A 23,473-nucleotide genomic window follows, 5' to 3' on the forward strand; every position below is an offset into this window, starting at 1 on the left:
GGCCAAGCTTCCTGCCATCCAGGACCTCTATACCAGGCAGTGTCAGAGGAAGGCCCTAAAAATTGTCAAAGACTCCAGCCAACCTAGTCATAGACTGTTCTCTCTGCTAACGCACGGCAAGCGGTACCGGAGCACAAGTCTAGGTCCAATAGGCTTCTAAACAGCTTCTACCCCCAAGCCATAAGACTCCTGAACAGCTATTCAAATGGCTACCCAGACTATTTGCATTGCCCCCCCTCCCCCCCTATTCTATGCTGCTGCTACTCTCTGTTATTATGTATGCATAGTCACTTTATAACTCTACCTACATGTACATATTACCTCGACACTGGTGCCCCAGCACATTGACCCTGTACCGGTACCCCCTGTATTTTGCCCCGCTATTGTTATTTACTGCTGCTCTTTTTAATTATTTGTTATTCTTATTTCTTACTTTTTTTAGGCATTTTCTTAAAACTGCATTGTTGGTTAAGAGCTTGTAAGTAAGCATTTCACTGTAACGTCTACTCCTGTTGTATTCGGCGAATGTGACAGATATTTGATTTGCATAAATTATGTAATATGCCAGAGGTATGTATACTGTAGCTAAGAAAGTCATATTAAGTGTATGTTGTATAGTAAGCTGTTAGTAGCCCATGTGCCTCACCCTAATAATTTGGTCTAATTTCACCTCTTAATTTCGCCCACTGTTCTGAATTGGTGGTGCACATGTAGTCTATAACCTGTTTTTGAGAAGGGTAATCATCAAATATTGATAGAGCTTTCATTGTCTCCCTTTATTTATCCTACGGTTCTGACTTGGTGTACTGGGAGAACACTGTAAGAACGGCCCATGTTCTGAATTGTCACTGTACATTTCAAAAGTGCTGAACAAATTGTTATATTGACTACGTCCGTCCTAGCTCGCTCATTGATGTCTTAATCGAAATTACGGATTTCCTCTTATTCGCTTGTCGTCCCCTTATGCCACAGTGTGTACATCTCAATTCTCAGTAGAAACCACATTTGTTAAAGCAAGTCAGCCATATCAGCTATGGTTTTTTAAAGGCAGTAAATGAGGCTGAATTGTTTTGCTGTAAGATGTTGGGACTGCTGTTGGGACAGCTTTATGTAGTCCCTAACAGTTTGTGGGCACCGTTTGTCACCATTATAGTGCAACTAATGTATTGTTGAGTGTTGTGTAGTGGATGTGCTTGCATGCATCCCACTTTTCTTTTTTTTTGCCCCACCAAGATTTACGTGCTAAAATCGCCACTGCCAAGGACACATCATTATCGTATAGATCAGTCTGTTACATAGTTAGAATATTTCCCTGCCATAGAAGATGTATTTTTGTAATATCGATCTTGTTAGAATACTATGATTTTAAGTGGCTGCTTGATACGTTTACTGGAGTAGAGATATACTGCATAACTGGAGAGATACAAATCATGTTTATATGCAAAATAGCATTGTTTTGTATGGTGAGTTACATGTTGTTGGGATGTCAGACAAACACACTAAGGCATTGGATCTATTCTGTAGAGATAGAACCAACAGCTCTGCCTGAGCAGAGGATTTCTGTTTAGTGGTTTTCACACAGGCAGTTATTGGTTAGGCCCCCCAGTGTTCATATTTCTCACCTATTAGTAGATATGTATTGGTTGTTTTAATTTTACGAAGTCAATAATGTCCGATCTACCCTCCTACAGTTCTCAGCCATGTCCTGCTATTAGCCATAGTACATCTGCAATCCTTTAAAGTGAGGGAAAACAAATGTCTTATAATAGTGTGAAACTATTCCTAAAGCTCTCAAAGTTCTCTTCTATAAATTACATTCAGCCAGATTCCCCTCTCAAAAACAATAAATATCTGGAAAGAGAAGCTCACATCTATTAGCCTTTGAAACTGCTGCGTTTAGCACGTGCCTGCATTTAAGCCAAATGGAATGCCTTATACCAGGGTTTCCCAAACTCAGTCCTGGGGCCCCCACTAGGCGCACATTTGTTTTTTTGCCCTAACACTAACCAGCTGATTCAAATAACCAACCCACCATCAAGCTTTGATTATTTGAATCAGCTGAGTAGCGCTAGGGCAAAAACCAACACGTGCACCCAGGACTGAGTTTGGGAAACCCTGTCTTACACCTAGAGCTATGTGTAAGGGTACATCTGCCTATTGTTTGTGTGTGAAGGGGCAGGGGGCAAGGCATATCTTAAGAATAACACAATTCAATGAAATACCTTAGCCTCTGATGACCAATCAACACTGGGTGCAACATGAGATGTTAGACTCAGAAATGTACAGTTGATTTGTTAAAAAGCCAATAAATGAGACTTAATACCAAAAGTGTTATTTATAGAATCTGAAAATGTACAACAAAAATGATCAAAGGTAATATCTCAAAGGATCATTTAATTAGACAGCTTTCATTTCCCTAAATAGTACAAAACTGACCATAATTTCTTGGTGTGGCTACTTTCAATAACCCATGTTCAATGTTAGCTTGAGTGTTTCTCAAAGCTACCTGGCTAACTTATTTATCCTGATTTGTTCAAATCCAACCCAGCCAGAAGAACAAGAAAAACGATACATTAACACCCACCTCTCCAACTCCCTTCCCCACCAACCTGGAAACCCCATTTACAAGTAGGTTTAATATGTTATCCAAATAAACGATAGCATGCAAACATGAATGTATATCCACTTTCACCAACAAAGGTAAATTTCAACTCTGAAAGTCAATAGTAAAAAAAAATAATTCAGTCAACTGATGGTGCTGTAACCATGAGAAGAAAGTATGTAGGAAACTATGGCAGGGATTCATTCAGATCAGCTTTAGATCATTGACAATTAAAAGGTATTTTCTGACTGAACCGACATATGTGCCATTTACCGTGAATGCGGTTTCCGCATAGGCGAAAATGGCCAATCGGATTGGGTCCCAGCCTAATATTTCCTAAAAGCTTAGTTATCCATTTCCACTCAACCAAACACTTGTTACAATAATAAAACCATCTTAGGATCTTGATTGTATTTAATACATTGCAATTGATTCTTTATAATGAACCCAAACACTTCCGCAGTTGAAAACAAGAGCTCGCTCCAACAGGCCAAAAAGAGTAGACTAATCCCTAGGACATGGTTCAGTAACCACAACTCAAACATGGCCACAATCAAAGATCAAAAATGAGGTCCATATTCGTGCACCTTTCATCCATAATTTCCCCACAGTATTTTTCTTCCCACATTCCTAAACAACTTTGCAGTGGGATAGAGAATGTGAATTTCATGTTTCCTATTGGTACAAGATCTTTATTCCCTAAAAAAAACATTTGTTAATCAGATATCCAGTCCCTTTACAACTTCTGTTTCTTTTTGGCTGGTTTGATGGGGATTATCTCTTCGTCCAAGTCTTCTTCTTCGCTAGACAAGTCAGAGTCAGCGTTGTCAGAGGCTGGTAGAGGAGGACACAAGTTATCAATCACTAGGAAAAAGCAGTTCCTCAGAGTAAACAGTCCTGTCTCACTGCCAACAGGTCAGAGAACTTAGACTATCCCTTTAAAAAGGAAAGATTCATCTATTTTGAATGTTATAGTTTTTTGTGCTCTAAGCACTGCTATACCCATTCCCAGGGTCATTTCATGTTTTCATGTGTATCTGAGCCATTGCCGCTCAAATAGGCAGAAATACAGCCGGTATAACGAGTTTTGCATCATACGATGGGTGAATCTTCTCCTTTAACGTATGTGGTCATGATCATGTCCTTACAGGCCAATTATTAAAGCAATCATTTTACCAATGAGGTGCAGACCGCTAACGGTCACTGGTCCGGTACCCGACTTCAGTCTAATGGTGACAGGGGCCTTCAGCTCAAACTCCCCAAGACTCACCTGAGGAAGACAATTGAGATTTCCAACCACACACACACACCACAAGGCAGACCGGCAAGGCAGACATTTAATCCAAAATCAACCCTTAGGAATTTGTGTGGATCTGAAAGGGCTAACTAGACAAACATCTGAAACCTCAGTGTTACAGGTGGCCAGTGCATTACGAGATTATTTCATTTCCCACATGTGGAAAGTCAGAAACTTTACAAATAGGCAGTGTGTAGGAGAATGTAGAAGTGTTGTCTTTTGAATCTCATGTTTCCTTCCCCTCCCAGTCTGAAGTAGGTGGTGGTGTATGTGTGCCACTCACCATTGGCAAGCAGTTGATATGGAGGTTGGCGACAGGTACAGAAATAGTTTTCCCCTGGTGGTTCATAGCAGTCACCTCCACCACATTACTCTCCTCCTTCGCTCCCTCTCCCAAGCAAACCTAGAGATTTATACAATATTTGTACAGCAGGGACACCTGATAACAAATGGTTCCAATGTCACGATTATCATGTCTTACAAAAAAGTTTGTCTAATTGTGCAGAGTGAAATGATATAGTTAGCTAGCTTAAAATAAAACCTACCGTCCGTAGCTCGAGAAAGTGTTCCAAATCCTCCTCTTCATCCCCTTGGAATGTGTAGAACGGTACTTTGGAAGATAATTCACAACCTACGAAGATACGTTGCAATTTTAGCTAACGTTACACGTGTGGTTCAGAGGCGGATGTAACATTACCGCGTACAGTTGTAGTGTATAATTATGACAAAATCTAACTATATTTTAGCAGTCCATACAATACATTTCTCTCTAAATCGGTTACTCTCATTGTAAAAATAAAAAAACTAAATGCAAGCAAACACGATCCAAAATACAACATGATGGCATCCCCACGTGTGCTGCTACCAAGAATTTTATACAACAGATTGTTTAGGAAAAGGCGATCCTTACTGAATACATAGCTCTCCAATCTCGATTGGCCAACACTCCCGTGGTCTTCCGAGCAGCAATCGTCTTCTCCGTGACTGTGTGACATAATTTATGTGAAAATAAAGTAAATGTATTAGCTAGCTCGATGGAAGATCAGTCTCGCATTCAAGAGATACAACATATGACGTCAAAACAAATCGCGTCGCAGACGTTAGGACGTTTCAAAGTGTGTTTGAAGGGGAGGGGCCAATAGGATTTGTGTCTGGAGTTTACTTGTTACAGCATCAGTTATTGTTGGTCTATCACTATAAGAAGTTAGAACAACTAATTCCGTATCATAAACTAGGTTTCCATCCAATCGGCGACAGATTTTCATGCGAATATTCTACAATCCACATAACGAAAATACTCACATTTCCCCATCAGTGGTGTGTTTCCACCAAATGGACTTGTGGCTAAAAATCAGTGTATGTATTTTTCATGAACCAAATAAAAAAAAAAGTTGTTTCCATCGCATGTTCAACTCTACTGATTGTGACAAAACTAACACTTGCGTTAGAGAGTAAATATGCCTACTTGGTTGTGGCAAGTGTGCTCTAGCGAACAACTGGCAGATACAGTGCGGTACTCTATATGATGCTATTATATACAGTACCAGTCAAAAGTTTGGACACAGCTACTAATTCAAGGGTTTTTCTTAATTTTTTTTACTATTTTCTACATTGTAGAATAATAGTGAAGACATCAAAACTATGGAATAACACATGATATCATGTAGTAACCCAAAAAAAGTGTTAAACAAATCAAAATATATTTTAGATTCTTTAAAGTTGCCACCCTTTCTTTGCCTTGATGACAGCTTTGCACACTCTTGGCATTCTCTCAACCAGCTTAACCTGAAATGCTTTTCAAACAGTCTTGAAGAAGTTCCCATATGCTGAGCACGTGTTGGCTGCTTTTTATTCACTCTGCGGTCCAACTCATCGGGATCCTAATAAATATAGTAGTCTACATAACACCTGTTAACTTGCTTGTTCTTCCCACTATGATTCACTTGCTCCCATTGGAAACAGGCTCCAACCAAGAGAAAGGGGATGTGATTGGTTAATGGCAACAGGGGGAGGTGTGTCTTCAGATTGATGACTGATTGGTGACTGATTGGGGAATGATGATTGCCACCTGTGAGGAGGGGAGAAGGAGAGAAAAGAAATACACACACAGGATACATACACAGGATACCTGTATCCGTAACAATGGCAATTTGCATATACTCTAGAATGTTATGAAGAGTGATCAGATGAATTACAATTAATTGCAAAGTCCCTCTTTGCCATGCAAATGAACTGAATCCCCCAAAAACATTTCCACTGCATTTCAGCCCTGCCACAAAAGGACCAGCTGACATGTCAGTGATTCTCTCCTTAACACAGGTGTGAGTGTTGACGAGGACAAGGCTGGAGATCACTCTGTCATGCTGATTAAGTTCAAATAACAGACTGGAAGCTTCAAAATGAGGGTGGTGCTTGGAATCATTGTTCTTCCTCTGTAAACCATGGTTACCTGCAAGGAAACACGTGTCGTCATCATTACTTTGCACAAAAATGGCTTCACAGGCAAGGATATTGCTGCCAGTAAGATTGCACCTAAATCAACCATTTATCGGATCATCAAGAACTTCAAGGAGAGCGGTTCAATTGTTGTGAAGAAGGCTTCAGGGCGCCCAAGAAAATCCAGCAAGCTCTGGCACCACCAGTACAGAACTTGCTCAGGAATGGCAGCAGGCAGGTGTGAGTGCATCTGCACGCACAGTGAGGCGAAGACTTTTGGAGGATGGCCTGGTGTCAAGAAGGGCAGCAAAGATGCCACTTCTCTTCAGGAAAAAGATCAGGGACAGACTGATATTCTGCAAAAGGTACAGGGATTGGACTGCTGAGGACTGGGGTAAAGTCATTTTCTCTGATGAATCCCCTTTCCAATTGTTTGGGGCATCCGGAAAAAAGCTTGTCCAGAGAAGACAAGGTGAGCGCTACCATCAGTCCTGTGTCATGCCAACAGTAAAGCATCCTGAGACCATTCATGTGTGGGGTTGCTTCTCAGCCAAGGGAGTGGGCTCACTCACAATTTTGCCTAAGAACACAGCCATGAATAAAGAATGGTACCAACACATCCTCCAAGAGCAACTTCTCCCAACCATCCAGGAACAGTTTGGTGACGAACAATGCCTTTTCCAGCATGATGGAGCACCTTGCCATAAGGCAAAAGTGATAACTAAGTGGCTTGGTGAACAAAACATTGATATTTTGGGTCCATGGCCAGGAAACTCCCCAGACCTTAATCCAATTGAGAACTTGTGGTCAATCCTCAAGAGGCGGGTGGACAAACAAAAACCCACAAATTCTGACAAACTCCAAACATTGATTATGCAAGAATGGGCTTCCATCAGTCAGGATGTGGCCCAGAAGTTAATTGACAGCATGCCAGGGCGGATTGCAGGTCTTTTGAAAAAGAAGGGTCAACACTGCAAATATTGACTCTCTGCATCAACTTCATGTAATTGTCAATAAAAGCCTTTGACAGTTATGAAATGCTTATAATTATACTTCAGTATTCCATAGTAACATCTGACAAAAATATCTGAAGACAAACTTTGTGGAAATTAATATTTGTCATTCTCAAAACTTTTGGCCACGACTGTACACTTCAGGGCACCTCGTGGGACTGTGAAGACGTACACATATTGTAGTACTGTACATTTTAGATTCATTTTGTAATAAGAGTAATGTAACAATGTCGTTTATAACGTGTCATTTTATTTATGAAGTAGGCTGTTTTGTGATGTAGCCTAATTTTTTAGTTCCTGTTTGGACCCCAGGAACAGTTGCTCAAGGCAGCAGCTAATGTAGCCTTGACAGCCGATAGTGCAAATCTAGCGCCCATGCATGGTCGTCTAGGCTTGATGTGAATTCCCGGTAATACCTACACTCGTATCCCCCGTGGACCGGCTCATATATAAAGCATCCTCCATTCAGTCTGTAAAAGCTCATTTTCCTCTTTTGACTAGATTTAATGGCGACCGGGTGGGGAAAAAATGCGGAAAATATGCGTACATTCTTTATGAAACACCGGTTTCGTATTTTTGGACAATTTAGGATGTAGCACACCGTGTTAAGCCAAATGTATGCAACATTCTACGTTGTCAGAAAATTCAAAAATGGTGGTGCATAAAGAAAGTAGGCCTACGCATGTTTCCCCCGTTTTTTCCACCTTCTCAAAATTAAAACTCGTTGAGGGAAATTTGCAGCCAGAATGGAGGATGCTTTCTGTTTGAGCCGGTCCATGGGGAACACGAGTGTATTACTGGGCACATCCAGCCTAGTGCAGATTTAGCGCACATGCACTGTTGGCTGCTTAGGCTATAACTAATGGGGATTCTAATAAATACTAAATAGAGTAGTCTACATAATACCTGTTAAATAGTTGCAGCTGTTTACAACTCAACACCCAGTCATATCAGTAATCATAACACATTTTTCACAAGTTCATACAATACACTACTCAAAACACTTTTTACATTGTTTATTAATATTATAAACCATTTTCCTTTTACATACACATTTTACAGAAATTAGTTACATTATCAGTAAACATCCCCCTCAAAAAAACCTATGTCCCAATGTATGTATCATCAAATGCAGGCCTACAATAATCCCTTTCAACTGCAGCTATACTTTCAAAATCAGGAGGCAGAAAAATAAAGCAGTCATCACAATAGCACAAGCAATGAAAAAAAATGTCTGACGTTATGGAAAAGTGAATCCTTCAATATCATTGGAGAACTGGGAGGATACATGTTCCTATTCTCTCTGGGAAACGTACTTGACCACCACAGAATAATATAGTACGGAGGGTGACGTGTTGAATAGAGCGGACTAAAATACTTCAATCTAACTAGTGTTTAAAATGTTTAAACTGATTCAGGCTTGTGCTCATTGACAAATGACAAATCAGAGAACAAAAATGAGCTAACCAAATACTTTCCCCCCTGTTCCTTTACAGGTTTTAATTGACTTGTCTATTGTCTGCAGTGAAGTCATAAGTTGAGGAAGGGCATCAAGCTATCAACTCCCCTCGGTGAACTAGACTGTAATATGGATGTGATTTTTTTTCTTCTGATGTTTGCTAAACCAAACAAATCTAATAAGCATCATGCACAGCACAGATGTACTGTATGTAGCAGTATCAAAACATCACATTGGCAGGCAGCTAGGACAAAGCAACAACATGAGCTACGGCTGATCCTCCTGTTACAAAGAGAAGGCTTCATGTTAGGATCAAAGTGCTTTTTACTCTCTTTACATGAACAAAAACAGCAAAATGAGAAACACTGAGTATAAAACATTTAACACATACGTAGATACAAAAGGCCTAGGTATAGTATATCACTCCCTCCATTTCTCTTGGCACAGCCAGGGCCAGTGAAGGTAGTCAGTCAATGTCACTCTAGCTTAACAACCCTAACTGGGAGAAGGGCAGCAATGGTATTCAAGTGGGTGCAATGTTGTAGGACGTTGCAGATAGAAATGTGGCGTACAGAGCCACGTTCCTCATTCTGCTTTGCATGGAATCGCGTCTGTTCTACACAGTATATTTCTAACTGAACATGCTGTATTGGATAAGATTCTGGTTAGTGGTTAGCGTTCCTCAGCACATCATGAGAAGTTGAGAAATAGAGCAGCTGTATTATAGTGGGAGTGCTAAAGCATCTGCAAACTGTTTCGTCCTATTTTCACATTTTCTAACATTAAGATTTGGCTCATCTCTCTTGGCTTAAGAGCCAGAGCACTGGATTTGTGACTGAATCTAGAGACCTTTCAGAGCAGATGGCCCACCCTTGAGGCAAGGTGCGTTCATTTTTAGCTCGCCTGGGGTACCGGAAGGTAGACCGTTCCATGGTAATTAAACATCAAAACCCAGCCCACCCTGGGCACCAAGTAAGCTAAAATGAGCCCACCCATTCTCAAGTCCCCTTATGTATATGTCAGGTGGATTGACAGTCGATAAGAGTGCATGATAATCACCTGTGAGCTACAGTACAGGGCAATAGGCCCCTTGGAGATATCCACAGGTAGAAAAATCATATAGAAAGGCAATGAACCAAAAGGCAATACAAAAGCAATATATAAACATACTGTAAAAAATAGGGATGCGCATCTTTCCTTTTTAAGACGATTCAATAGGTATCTAGATACGATACAGGAACGATACGTTTTAGTTTGAAACAATTCTGTGCCATTAGGTTTGATTAGAGAACGAATCGATGCGATTCGGTCGAGGCGATGCACTAACATTTGTTGCATAAACACATTCGTTTTCCATTCTAAATTAAAATCTGCTGTTGCTGGAGCTAATGAGCTGGGCCTCTCTGTGTGTGTGTTCGTGTAAATTATGTATTTCTATGCGGTGTATGTACTATGCAGGCACCTGAGATGAGCCATAAGGGAGACTAGGAATCTACCACCCCACTACCAGATTAAGCGCGGGGGGGGGGGGGGGCAGGCAACGCATCTTGTGTTTTTGTCCCCCCACTGATTCTGAAATCAAAAATGTAGAAATTTTGCAAATTAAGTGTTAGAGCTAGCAACGTATCAATATTTGTTTACAAATTAGCTATGACATAGGCAATGAATATATAGCACAACTTTTTTTCAAATCCAAATGGTTTTGACCGTTTGGAAGTTATGGAGTGATATCCTCTTGCGTCGACCATGCAGTGCGCCTCGCAAAAGTGATTGGTGTCCTTGTCATGAAATAATCAAATTTACCCTGTATATTTAAAAATTACCATCTACACTGATTGTTTAAAGTAAAACTATCAAAACTATTGCTGATGGTGAACCTGAATAAACAAAACAAAATCTAGTGTAAGCCCTGTTCAGCAGGTATAGCCAGATAAGAGTTGTCTCTGGTAGCTTACTTTCATTCCGGTAAAAAACTATTTAACAGCACATAGATAGCAATAACGTAGCAAATGACATAGGTTGTCACTCAACTAATAAAGCCTAATATCATGCAAGCCATTTTAGCATTTGCATGCTGAAGGTGCCGCACAGATGTGCAAGAGCAGGAACAGGTCGCCTACCTTGTGTTGGTCAGCGCGCAAAACTGGGCACTGTGCTCAGTTTGACCAACAGTGTGTGAATGCAACCTGCAATTTGTGGCATTCCTGAATGTGGGCATTCTTATCCTGAATATGCAGATGCAGGAATGCCCACATACAGGAACGCCGCGAATTGCGGGCCGCAATTGCACCCTTCTCATACACGTTTCAAACTAAGATGTTTTTCCGCTTTTTTATTTAGCATCCCGATAACTTTTTGCCGACTTCTCTTCACATATGAAAGGTATTGCTGGCGACTTGGTTGCGGTACAGTTCTGTCTACGGCTTAGTATGAAATGTAGCCGTAATGATGAGGCGGCATTGGCACGCTCTTAAGTTCTTGATGGTTGCTAGGCACCACTAGTTACTACTATCATCCTGGCAGTTCTAAACTTTGCGAGACATGTCACTTCACCCATCTTCGCATAGCCCACCACATACACAGTTTTCTTAACTATAACTGGATGGATCCATAAAGAATTATCATTGGAATAGACATCACCGAATGACAAAAATATTGGAATAAAGTAGGCTAATCCAATTGAAGGCATCAAATTGTTGCTTACTGAAACTCCCAGTCATCCAACTGTTATAATACATTTGATTGATGCAGCAGCCTACCTGCGTGTGGTCAACTATTTCAGCACCGTTTCACACTGCTTTGAGACAAGCATGGGGTCTTGATAAATCAATGTCAGATTTTTCTTTTCACCGAACCTCTGTTTGGATATTGGTTAGACTACAATTAGGCTGTGGAAATGGTTGCTAAGTTGAGGTGAGTGCTGCTCATGATCATCTTGTCTGGTTGGCTCATTTATTAGCCCTGATCACAACATTTTGCCAGCATGTTATGTAGCTTAACAAGTGGATTATTTTGCTCTTCACTGGCAGTCGCTTAGTAGCCTAGGCCTACTCCCGACCAAAAGCCTGTGACTTGTCTTAATCAATCAATGTGGTTTTGTTTCACTGAATCTCTGTCTGTATATTTGGTTAATTCTCTGGCTGGGAAAATAAGTGGAGGTGGTATAGCTCATCGATCGGTTTGCTCATCCATCACTGATCAGAAACATTTAGCATGCAATAATGTAGCCCAAGTATGTCTTGTCTGTTTAATTAACAAAATAAATATTGATTTCACGTGCATGCCGCAGCCATATAGGCCGCACAGACCAGTAACATAATTAAACTCAAAACATGGCATTCTATTATTTTTTTGGGAAAAAATGAGTTGTTTCTTAGGTCCAGCCTAAAACTAATTAATAATGGATTTATTTGTGATGGCGTATATTCAATGGATTTATTAAAATAGGATGTCCACCCACATTGGCCCCACGTCTACTCCCACACTTGCCGGCATGTGCACGGGAGATATAAAAAGGCTTATCCCGGCAAGAATGTGGTAAAAATGTGACTATGAATTGGGCCCTAAAAAACATTGCCTGTTTTTTTTTTTTTTTTTAAGTCTGTCTGTAAAGGGTATCAGTTTGACTAGGCTACTGATATTGCCTGGGGTTGTTCGGCATGCAAAATGCCTTGTAGATCAATGACTGTCAACACAGTTACATGCAGTTCGACACTGAAGGAAAGACGACGCATCAGTTGTCACAAAAGTTGAAAAGTATTTTCAGAAGGTAAAAAGAATGTAATATGAGCAAAACATTTTGGTGAACCGGCAATTTGTAACATTTAAATCGTTTTCTGACCGATGCATGCTACATTTGGATCGGTTTGGGGTCCGTGGACCGGTGCACCTATATCTTAAAACATTTCAAATCGGGGACTGATGCGTATTGGTAAATCGTTACATCCCTAGTAAAAAAGCATGGCCAAAAGCAAAGGGTTAAGGGAATAGACAAACCATAACATAAGTGACAAGTTCCACATATTCCTTTCTCTCTCTTCAAGGTTATCCATTTCTATTCAGGTGGGTTTCAAGAAAACAACTCGTTACTTAAGTCTTCAGAAGTTTCCTCGAGCACTCAAACATATGATTTCATCTGCATGTCTGTCATGGTTAGGTAAACTATTGAGGAATCTGTAAGACACCAGAAAGAGACAATTTTTCAAAGTCAAGAGTGAAATGGATGCACTAGAAAACAGTATAGGTGGAATCATAAAACACTCTCCACTCTGTTAGCTAGGAGGACTACCCGTTTGAAGAGATGGTGTAGGAGAAAACTGTAATATACTTTAAAGGCCCCTTATCCTCAACCAGCACCCCGTCAGCTAGGCCTATACTAGGGTGTAGTGTCAGGATCTACTACCAAGTCTCAAATAACTCCCTATTCTCTATACACTGCACTACCTTTAACCAGACAAAAGTAATGTGTTACATGGGGAATACGGTGCAATTTCAGATGGAGTAATATCTCAATACACCCCCTGACTGTGTCTGTGTGAGACACAGAGACTCCCACTCGGGGCTACTGACAGTCAAGTCGAATGGTCTGAAAGGCTAATGGGAGTGGATGGCACCTGACCAGCTCCTACTTCCTGCAGCCGCACGGGGAACAGTCATCACCTCCATTCTGGAGACCAAAGACAGAGGGAAACCGTCTGCCACCTTGGCTCAAATCAACACACACAGGGCTTTACAGATCACCTCTGTGGCTCTTAACAGTTTCAGATTCTGTTTCATTCCGGCAGAGCTCTGGGCCTTTAGCGGCAGCACAGTGAATCTGTACAAGATGCTATGTTTCTGAACACTGTCTAAAAACAGGCTGCCTCTGGCCTTGTCTAGTCCAGGTGGTTGAAGTATAAAATCATCAAGTATTGGTTGTTTTGTAAAGGTAACAGACAGTGATCCTTAGCCTGGCTGACTTAAGCTTTCTATACAGCTCCATGGTTGCTTGGTTAGCCAGGCTAACTGTCTCAGAAGCTGCGTCCCGTGTTGATGATGTAGTTGTTCTCAAAGGCTGCGGCCCATGATGATTATGTCTTTGGGGAAGCCCTCCATCTTGGCGACCTCGAAGCAGCCAAGCTTACTGTAGAAGTCCATCATCCTCTTGTCTGTCTGACGCACCTCACAGAACGCACCAATGGAACCTGGGGGGAAAGAGTAAACAGCTTAGCAACATAAGTACATTTTACATTTTAGTCATTTAGCAGACACTCTTATCCAGAGCAACTTACAGTAGTGAATGCATGCATTTTTTGTACTGGCCCCCCGTGGGAATCGAACCCACAACTCTGGCGTTGCACACACCATGCTGGCATTGCAAACACCATGCTCTACCAACTGAGCCACAGGGAAGTAACAGTTATGGTAACACTACTTAAAACCTGCAGATATGCGTGATAATTTGTTATAAGCATGTATAAGCCTTTATGTACTATTATAAGGCTAATAATGTTACGTCTCTCTACGTAGGACATTTTCAACAGACTCAAAATGGCTGGTATTTAGCTAGGACCATTATGAGATGACGATACAACATAAGGGGGTCATACATGCTCATGACAAGCATCCTTATACATTATAATTGGGATGTGGACGACTGAAGTTTTCGATAATGGATCATAGACGTATGCTAGGGATGATTTATAGATTAGTTCCCCCGAGCAAATGTGCTTGATTGATTAAGACCTGTTCTGTCAACTCTGCCTACCATTGGCCTTTAGGGAGGAGAGCAGGCATCCCATCATGCTCTTGGCCACGCTGGGGTCGGTGACCTTGGCATGGATGTCCACTTTGATGAGGGACGGGAAGTTGGAGAGGAACGACTCTGGGAGGCCCTCCTCCTCCTCATGGAAACTCAACATCATCTTCTACAGGAGGGGGGGAGAGATCGTTTGCCATTTTAGTAATTTGACACTCATCCAGAGCAATGTACAATAATACCCATCACACTACCATGCCCACCTGAACTGTACTGAGCTGTCTCGGTTATTTTCCTTTGACATCGTCCTTTCCAGAAACTATGGTGGATGCGTAACCTGCCAGCCCAGTACAGCTCAGCTCGGCTCAGTTCAGTAGTGTGAAAGGGGTATTTGTGCATTCGACCAAAGTAGGTAAGACAAGCAGATATCATGTTCATGGCACAACTTTTATATATAAAAAAGTATCACAGAACTATAATAAAAACAGTCAAGTGAAAGAGACTGTCAACCCGGTCTCCTACCTCAGCCTCAGAGAGGTCCTTCTGGCAGTCAGGCTTGTTGTATTTCTCCTGCATGGAGGGGATCCAGCTCATTTTACACTTCTTGACAAAGGGCTTGACGTCCACAGTGCCCAGAGCGTAACCACAGATCCCCTCCTCATCCTCCAGGACAAACCCATAGTCTGGACTCAGGTTCAGAAACCCTCCTACTAACCTGGAGAAACAATTCACATTAGGGTGAATTTTCTCCACTTCCATAGTTTTCAAAATAAATGTTAGATAACAACTAAAATAAAAAGGTTCTTACCTGTCGCCTATGAGGTCTGGCTCCTCTCCAGAGAAGGGCAGTTCCTCCACTCCTTCAGAGTACATCTCTCTGCAGATCTTATAAACCGCATGCTGGAACACACAAGCAGTTAGAAAGGACTCAGAACGACACACGCACGCACACAGAAGAATGGAGGTGACTGCTGAAAGTGCAGAATGGGTAAACAGGCCTACCGATGAACCTCAAAGCAGTGTTTAAGTGAGGACAGCTCAGATACCAATAGCGTGTAGTTACACCCAGTCTGTTCAGCTAATCACTGTCCGCATACAGGGAAATAACACCCACCCATACCCACACACAGACAGACACACCTACTGATGTAGGGCAAAGGTGCCATAAAAACTCTCCTTACCTCATCTTTAGCATAGTAGGGCCTGATGGAATAGATTTTGGATGTTGGCAGTGCGGGAGGAGGCTGGAAGAAAAGATCGTTTGCCCCGTCGATTGGCAACAATCTCTGTCGAGGGATCAAAACAGAAAGGTTCAGTATAACTGACATCAGGCACGGTCTCTGCATTCACTGTCTCAGAGCTCCTTTGCTACTGCTAAGACACTGTGGCACCAACAACAGCTGGGTGTCAAAGGAAGGTTAAACCAGCCAATGGTCCAAGACATGGAAGTAACATTACTAAAAATGGCTTCTGTGGCACTTTTGGCTAGACAGTGAACAGCAGTAGCAAATCATCACATCTGTTTTTATGAGAGCATAGCACATAAAGAATGTTTTCTTTTCAAAGACAGAGGAATATGAGTTACAGGTGTATATGGGAGGAGTAAAGGCTTGGTCTGAGAAAGGTGCTGCTGGCTAAAGGAGATACTGCTGCTCCATTCCCCGTGTCTGGTCTAAGGCATCGCTTCGAGTCGCTGCGCTGGGCAGGGCAAGGCCCTCCTGTAGAGAGAAGTCATGATGCTGGCGCTGACACAGTGACAAAACTCCAGGAGCAAAACTACACAAGTCTAACATACAGGACCAGTCAAAAGTTCAAGGGTTTTTCTTTATTTGTACTTTTTTCTACATTGTAGAATAATAGTGAAGAATCATGTAGTAACCTTTGCCTTGATGACAGCGTTGCACACTCTTGGCATTCTCTCAACCAGCTTCACCTGGAATGCTTTTCCAACAGTCTTGAAGGAGTTTCCACATATGTTGAGCATTTGTTGGCTGCTTTTCCTTCACTCCAACTCATCCCAAACCATCTCAATTGGGTTGAGGTCGGGTGATTCTGGAGGCCAGGTAATCTGATGCAGCACTCCATCACTCTCCTTCTTGGTCAAATAGCCCTTACACAGCCTGGAGGTGTGTTGGGTCACTGTCCTGTTGAAAAACAAATGATAGTCCCACTAAGCGCAAACCAGATGGGATGGCGTATCGCTGCATAATGCTGTGGTTGCCATGCTGGTTAAGCGTGACTTGAATTCTAAATAAAATCACCAACAGCGTCACCAGCAAAGCACTCCAACACCACCGCTTCCATGCTTCATGGTGGGAACCACACATGCGGAGATCATCCGTTCACCTACTCTGGCGGTTGGAACCAAAAAATTCAAATTTGGACTCATCAGACCAAAGGACAGATTTCCACCACTCGAATGTCCATTATTCATGTTTCTTGGCCCAAGCAAGTCTCTTATTATTATTGGTGTCCTTTAGCAGTGGTTTCTTTGCAGCAATTCGACCATGAAGGCCTGATTCACGCAGTCTCTGAATAGTTAATGTTGAGATGTGTCTCTTACTTGAACTCTGTGAAGCATTTACAGTTGAAGTCGGAATTTTACATACACTTAGGTTGGAGTCATTAAAACTCGTTTTTCAACCACTCCACAAATTTCTTGTTAACAAACTACAGTTTTAGCAAGAAGGTTAGGACATCTACTTTGTGCATGACACAATTCATTTTTACAACAATTGTTTACAGACAGATTATTTCACTGTATCGCAATTCCAGTGGGTAACACATTTACATACACTAAGTTGACTGTGCCTTTAAACAGCTTGGAAAATTACAGAAAATGATGTCATGGATATAGAAGCTTCTGATAGGCTCATTGACATAATTTGAGTCAATTGGAGGTGTACCTGTGGATGTATTTCAAGGCCTACCTTCAAACTCAGTGCCTCTTTGCTTGACATCATGAGAAAATCAAAAGAAATCAGCCAAGACCTCAGAAAAAAACATTTGCAGACCTCCACAAGTCTGGTTCATCCTTGGGAGCAATTTACAAATACCTGAAGGTACCACGTTCATCTGTACAAACAGTAGTACGCAAGTATAAACACCATGGGACCACGCAGCCATCATAACACTTAGGAAGGACACTTGTTCTGTCTCCTAGAGATTTACGTACTTTGGTGCGAAAATTGCAAATCAATCCAGAACAGCAAAGGACCTTGTGAAGATGCTGGAGGAAACAGGTACAAAAGTATCTATATCCACAGTAAAACGAGTCCTATATCGACATAACCTGAAAGGCCGCTCAGCAAGGAAGAAGCCACTACTCCAAAACCGCCATAAAAAAGCCAGACTACAGTTTGCAACTGCACATGGGGACAAAGATCGTACTTTTTGGAGAAATGTCCTCTGGCCTGATGAAACAAAAATAGAACTGTTTGACCATAATGACCATTGTTATGTTTGGAGGAAAAAGGGGGAGGCTTGCAAGCCAAAGAACACCATCCCAACCGTGAAGCACGGGGGTGGCAGCATCATGTTGTGGGGGTGCTTTGCTGCAGGAGGGACTGGTGCACTTCACAAAATAGATGGCTTCATGAGGATGGAAAATTATGTGGATATATTGAAGCAACATCTCAAGACATGAGTCAGGAAATTAAAGCTTGGCCGCAAATGGGTCTTCCAAATGGACAATGACCCCAAGCATACTTCCAAGGTTGTGTAAAAAAGTCAAGGTATTGGAGTGGCCATCACAAAGCCCTGACCTCAATCCCATAGAAAATTTGTGGGCAGAACTGAAAAAGCGTGTGCGAGGAAGGACGCCTACAAACCTGACTCAGTTATACCAGCTCTGTCAGGAGGAATGGGCCAAAATTCACCCAACGTATTGTGGGGAAGCTTGTGGAAGGCTACCCGAAATATTTGACCCAAACAATTTAAAGGCAATGCTACCAGAATCTAATTGAGCGAATCTAAACTTCTGACCCACTGGGAATGTGATGAAATAAATAAAAGCTGAAATAAATTACTCTACTATTATTCTGACATTTCACATTCTTAAAATAAAGTTGTGATCCTAACTGACCTAAGACAGGGAATTTTACTAGGATTAAATGTCAGGAATTGTGAAAAACTGAGTTTAAATGTATTCGGCTAAGGTGTATGTAAACTTCCGACTTCAACTGTATTTGGGCTGCAATCTGAGGTACAGTTATTCTAATGAACTTATCCTCTGCAGCAGAGGTAACTCTGGGTCTTCCTTTCCTGTGGCGGTCCTCACGAGAGTCAGTTTCATCATAGCGCTTGATGTTTTTTGCGACTGCACTTGAAGAAACTTTCAAAGTTCTTGACATTTTCCGGATTGACTGACCTTCATGTCTTAAAGTAACGATGGACTGTGGTTTCTCTTTGCTTATTAGATTTGTTCTTGCCATAACATGGACTTGGTTTTTACCAAACAGGGTTATCTTCTGTATACCACTCCTACCTTGTCACAACACAACTGATTGGCTCAAACGCATTAAGATAAAAGTTAATTTGTGGAATTTCTTAACAAGCCACACCTGTTAATTGAAATGCATTCCAGGTGACTACCTCATGAAGCTGGTTGAGAGAATGCCAAGAGTGTGCAAAGCTGTCATCAAGACAAAGGGTGGCTACTTTGAAGAATCGCAAATATATTTTGATTTCTTTAACCCTTTTTTTGGTTACGACATGATTCCATATGTGTTATTTCATTGTGCTGATGTCTTCACTATTACTCTACAATGTAGAAAATAGAAGAAAAAAAACAAAACATCTGGAATGAGTAGGTGTGTCCAAACGTTTGACTGGTACTGTATATTAAACATTAGATACAGCTAAAGACTAACCACCAAGTCTTTTAAAGATCATCTAATACAGAATTGAAAAAAACCCAAAAAACTGTTTCCAACAGTCTAGGAGTATCGTCCAACAGTATATTCTAGTCTAGGAGTATCGTGTTTGCTCATGGAGTTTTTTGTGCGGACGGACTCGCTTGCGTTCTCGCTGGCGCTGTGATGCATACGCTTCCGTGTGCAAAGGGGGGATTTTTGCACTGAGCTTTTCCTGCAAAGAAATGAGATGTCATATAAATCCAACCCTAGCCATGCCACACGTTCAGGGGAGAGGTGGCAGAACACGTGCACCAAGGAAAAGCAGCATCTCCTTTGGGCAGTCAGCTGAAAGAAATTCGAATTTGAGACACTTTGGAGATTAGAAAACAAGTGTGACTGCTTTCCCTTTTTTAGACTGATCAGACCACACCAGATGCTGGTTGGACCAATACCTTTAGAAATTCACAGGCATTCTCTGTCCAAGACATGGAGTTATTTATATAAAGATTCTGAGGTATACACCTTTTAAAGAGATTTAAACCTAGTAAAAAGCCCACCTTTGACAGACCAAACCCTTTCGCGTCTGCTGTGCGCAACAACCACTTTCTCTTCAACACAAAACTCTTATTTTCTTTACTAGCATTACATCACATTTATGATCTGAGAAGTCAGTGCATTGGTATATACCTGGAACTCTCCTGCTAGACCGCCCCTAAAGGCCCAAGGCTCTTGGTCTCCACTAAGGAACTGTGCAGTGGCCTGACTACGGCACCCTGTTAGGAGCACACAGCGGCGGATGGAAACAGCATTACCATGGGACCAAGAGATAGAACGGAACTTGCAGATAGGTGGTGGTGGGGGGGGGTCAGGTTATCAAGGAGGGTCAGGTTATCATTATTTTCCAATAACTCTAAAGAAAATAAAAAGCTTTTTTAAATCATACAATGTGTAGGAAATGGGTTTGGTTGGACTTGGGGCTCGAGCAACTAAAGCTTACTTTTGTGTGTCTCACTGGGAAGAATCATTGAGATTATAAAGCCTGAATCAATTAGACTCAAACAGTCGGATTCTGGTTCACTTGCAGTGAGAACTTCCAAGTCATTCATACTCTAACGAGCTTAACTGACCTTAGATCAGTGTATAGGGGGAACTCGTCCTACTGTGTAAGCTTCAGCTGCCGTAGCCCCACTGATCCCAGCACCTCATCTGAAGTCACATTCTCATCTAACATGCCTCAGCACATGACCAGGGAGCAGGACTCAAACCAGGAAGAGCGAGATGCTTTGAATTTCTTTTCTTTTTTTAACTCAACATAGAGAGGACAGTTCTGTGCAGACACACAACTAAAAGGGGTGCAGTTTCAGTGCACCTCAAGAGCTCGCTTGACTGGCGAGTACCTACTGTGGTGATGGTACTCTGCTCCGTTCTTACGAGAGCAGCCTTGAAAATTGTATTGTCAGTCACACCTTTCAAATATATATGAGTGATTGCCATCATTGGTTGTTGTGCCTGTGCAGCACTTTGTTACAAAAAAAGTGCTATATAGAGTAAGATCAGATTGCTAGACGATGCCACATCTGGTGATGAGGTCTCCTGTCATGTGTAGACACAGATGCAGCACGAGAAAATGACAGTAGAGTTAACGCTCCTGCTATAACATACAGTAACAACCTCACCCTGACTAGAACACTTCCTCTGACGAGGCTGGCTCCACTCATCACACAGATGCACCCACAGAGAGGAACTCACAGCTAGCTTTTAGCTGCTTGAGGAGTGAAGCGCCACCACACGCCATTTGTTGACATCAAATAAGTCACTGGAGACACGGATCTCCATCTTAATAAAACTGTTATTTCACAGTTTTGTTCTGCTTGCCTCAGCGTGTCATGTTGCAATGTAAGTTGCTAGTCGCTTCGTGAAGGAACGACTAGTCACTTTCAAAGCATATTAAAGACTGAAAAATGTGGTGTATACTGTAGTTAGTACCCCCAAACTAGAGGATGGTAGAGAGACTAACAATCTGAAAGCCTGGTGTGAACCCCAGTGTGTAGGTGCACCCAGTGCCTGTCCAAGCCACATCTATGAAAAGGCCTACTGGTAAAAACATACATGTTAGAGAGAAACAAAACGCTGTCAGAGAAAAAAAAAAAAAGATTGAAATACGTTAACGCTTATCGCTCGCTACTACAGCTCGCTGCGCAAAATGTGACTGTGACTTCATCCGGAGGGCAACTTTCCTTCCATCACCCAAATCAAATCTCTTAATCTGATATGAAAATCAATCAAAACAAAAAACAATAAGAAAGGTGACAAGGCCTGCAGTGAGCATACGTCGGCCACTGCGATCCAATAGCAGTAGAAACTGGTACTGAGGATTTGTCCATCTGCACACGGTGAAAGGAGAGAACAGTAGAAGATAGTCGTTAGTAAATGTGTCTCAGTAACAACACCAGGGAGGAGAAGGTAAGACTGACTGCCGGTTGCACAACTACAGACAAGTAAAGGGATGGATACATAGAATAGAGCTCTCTGATAGGGCCTTGAGGGCGGTTTAGTAATAAAAGAGAAGCTGTTGTCTACACAACAATAGATTGACCTGATGAGGGGAAAGCCTTTATGTTGCTTAATGTTCTGTTTAGCTAGGCCACAGCCAGTGCTGTTTAGAAAGACAGACCTCCACTAAATTATTCACAAAGACAGACAAAATGGTTCTCTACAGTCTAAAATGTTATACTGGTTTAGAATGCCGTTATAGCTATGATATAGCAGTGGTTCTGCCAGTGTGGGTTTGCTGCCTGCTGTTTACTGTATAGGTTAGAGTCTTCTGCTCTGGACAGAAACCTGTGAATGAAACATGGTTACTGTGTAACCTACAGGCCATGCTAGTGCTTCAGGATTGATCAAAACAGCTTTCTATGGCTGCAGACGACCTCTCACAGAAAAGTTATTCTAACTGTATAATGGTGCACTTGGGATCCCTGACTGGTTGACTGATTATCAAAAGACATGTTACATGTAATCGAGGTGTGTGTGAGATGGAGTGTTTTTAAATCCAAAGAGAATTGGCTCCGATACAGCTAGAAGAAACTATTCAGTAGAGGCCAGGCACTCAGAGCCAGCAATAACACTGGTACACAGAGCATGTGTTGAGAATAGGCTCTGCACTGACCTTGCAGACCTCGGCAGTTACGGCTTTAGTGAGGGCAGTTTATGAAATTAATAGTTTCAATACGGTAACATTTTGTACCGGTAATACATTGGCTCAGAGCATTCATTGTTATCTTTGTTCTTGCACCAGAATGGCCTTCCACAGTCAGTCACCTTGCTCTCCAAGCTCGTTAGCACGCTAAAGGGGTGGGAGTGATCGCAGAAGCCTGTTACTTGACACACAGCAAGCAGCAGTACCCCATATCTGGACCCATCACCACTGATACTGACAATTCACTTAGTTGTGGTGGACCAATTTATGTAGGGGGGCCTAGCAGTGCAAGCGGCATTCAGTCAGTCGAAAAGTAAAATGAACAAATCAAAAAGTGCAATAAAAACAGAATCAAAACAACAATTGAAAAGCAATGTAGCAGATGTCTGTCTGGCACTGGTGGATATATAAACTAAGCCTAAGTTATCCTAATACTAGCCATAAGAGCTGACAACAAGAGTGCTCTAGACTCACCTTGAACACAGGTGAAAGCCAAGAGAGGTGAAATATTGCGTTGCCAAGTCAAATATGCTTTATCCATCTGTTAAGCAGACTGGGCAGTGGGCCCTATAGTTCCAGTACCTGTGCAGATGATTAATATGTGCATGACTAAACTACCTAAGACTGGATGGCAGATGAAAAATCATACAGCTGCACTATCAATTTTTATCATGGAGAAACTGTAATATGGTCATAAACATATCTGTAATGCTCATAAAGATGTTTACCTCAATGATATTCACCTTTGTGTATATTTTCAGCTTATCTAAAACTGGCCATGAGAATAGCTGCATTTTCACTGGATTAATAACTTCACCATGAAGCTTAAAGACGTGACATTTATTTTTTCATGCCTACAATATATGCGTTTCAT

The 23,473-nt window shown here is 41.8% G+C and overlaps 2 protein-coding genes across 2 annotated transcripts in view; both read right to left on the reverse strand.

The window, feature by feature from the left end:
• Window positions 1–3,001: 3,001 nt before the first annotated feature.
• On the reverse strand, window positions 3,002–4,964 carry npm3 (nucleophosmin/nucleoplasmin, 3). The gene is given in 5 exon segments (NM_001146539.1): window positions 3,002–3,436; window positions 3,779–3,872; window positions 4,183–4,302; window positions 4,445–4,530; window positions 4,810–4,964. Coding segments are annotated over 5 exon segments (483 nt in total). The 5' UTR covers window positions 4,895–4,964; the 3' UTR covers window positions 3,002–3,338.
• Window positions 4,965–8,349: 3,385 nt separating this feature from the next.
• The window catches only part of oga (O-GlcNAcase), a 40,230-nt gene continuing 25,106 nt past the window's right edge, over window positions 8,350–23,473 (reverse strand). Inside the window, exons 13-18 of the mRNA XM_014198910.3 lie at window positions 20,088–20,173; window positions 15,726–15,830; window positions 15,353–15,444; window positions 15,067–15,259; window positions 14,554–14,713; window positions 8,350–13,990 (exon numbers count right to left, since the gene is read on the reverse strand). Of these exons, the coding sequence (XP_014054385.1) occupies window positions 13,854–13,990; window positions 14,554–14,713; window positions 15,067–15,259; window positions 15,353–15,444; window positions 15,726–15,830; window positions 20,088–20,173 (773 nt within the window). The 3' untranslated portion in view covers window positions 8,350–13,853. The remainder of the gene's footprint in view (window positions 13,991–14,553; window positions 14,714–15,066; window positions 15,260–15,352; window positions 15,445–15,725; window positions 15,831–20,087; window positions 20,174–23,473) is intronic.

Source organism: Salmo salar, chromosome 01 (genome assembly GCF_965601325.2).
Source record: "Salmo salar chromosome 01, fSalSal1, whole genome shotgun sequence".
Lineage (NCBI taxonomy): Eukaryota > Metazoa > Chordata > Actinopteri > Salmoniformes > Salmonidae > Salmo > Salmo salar.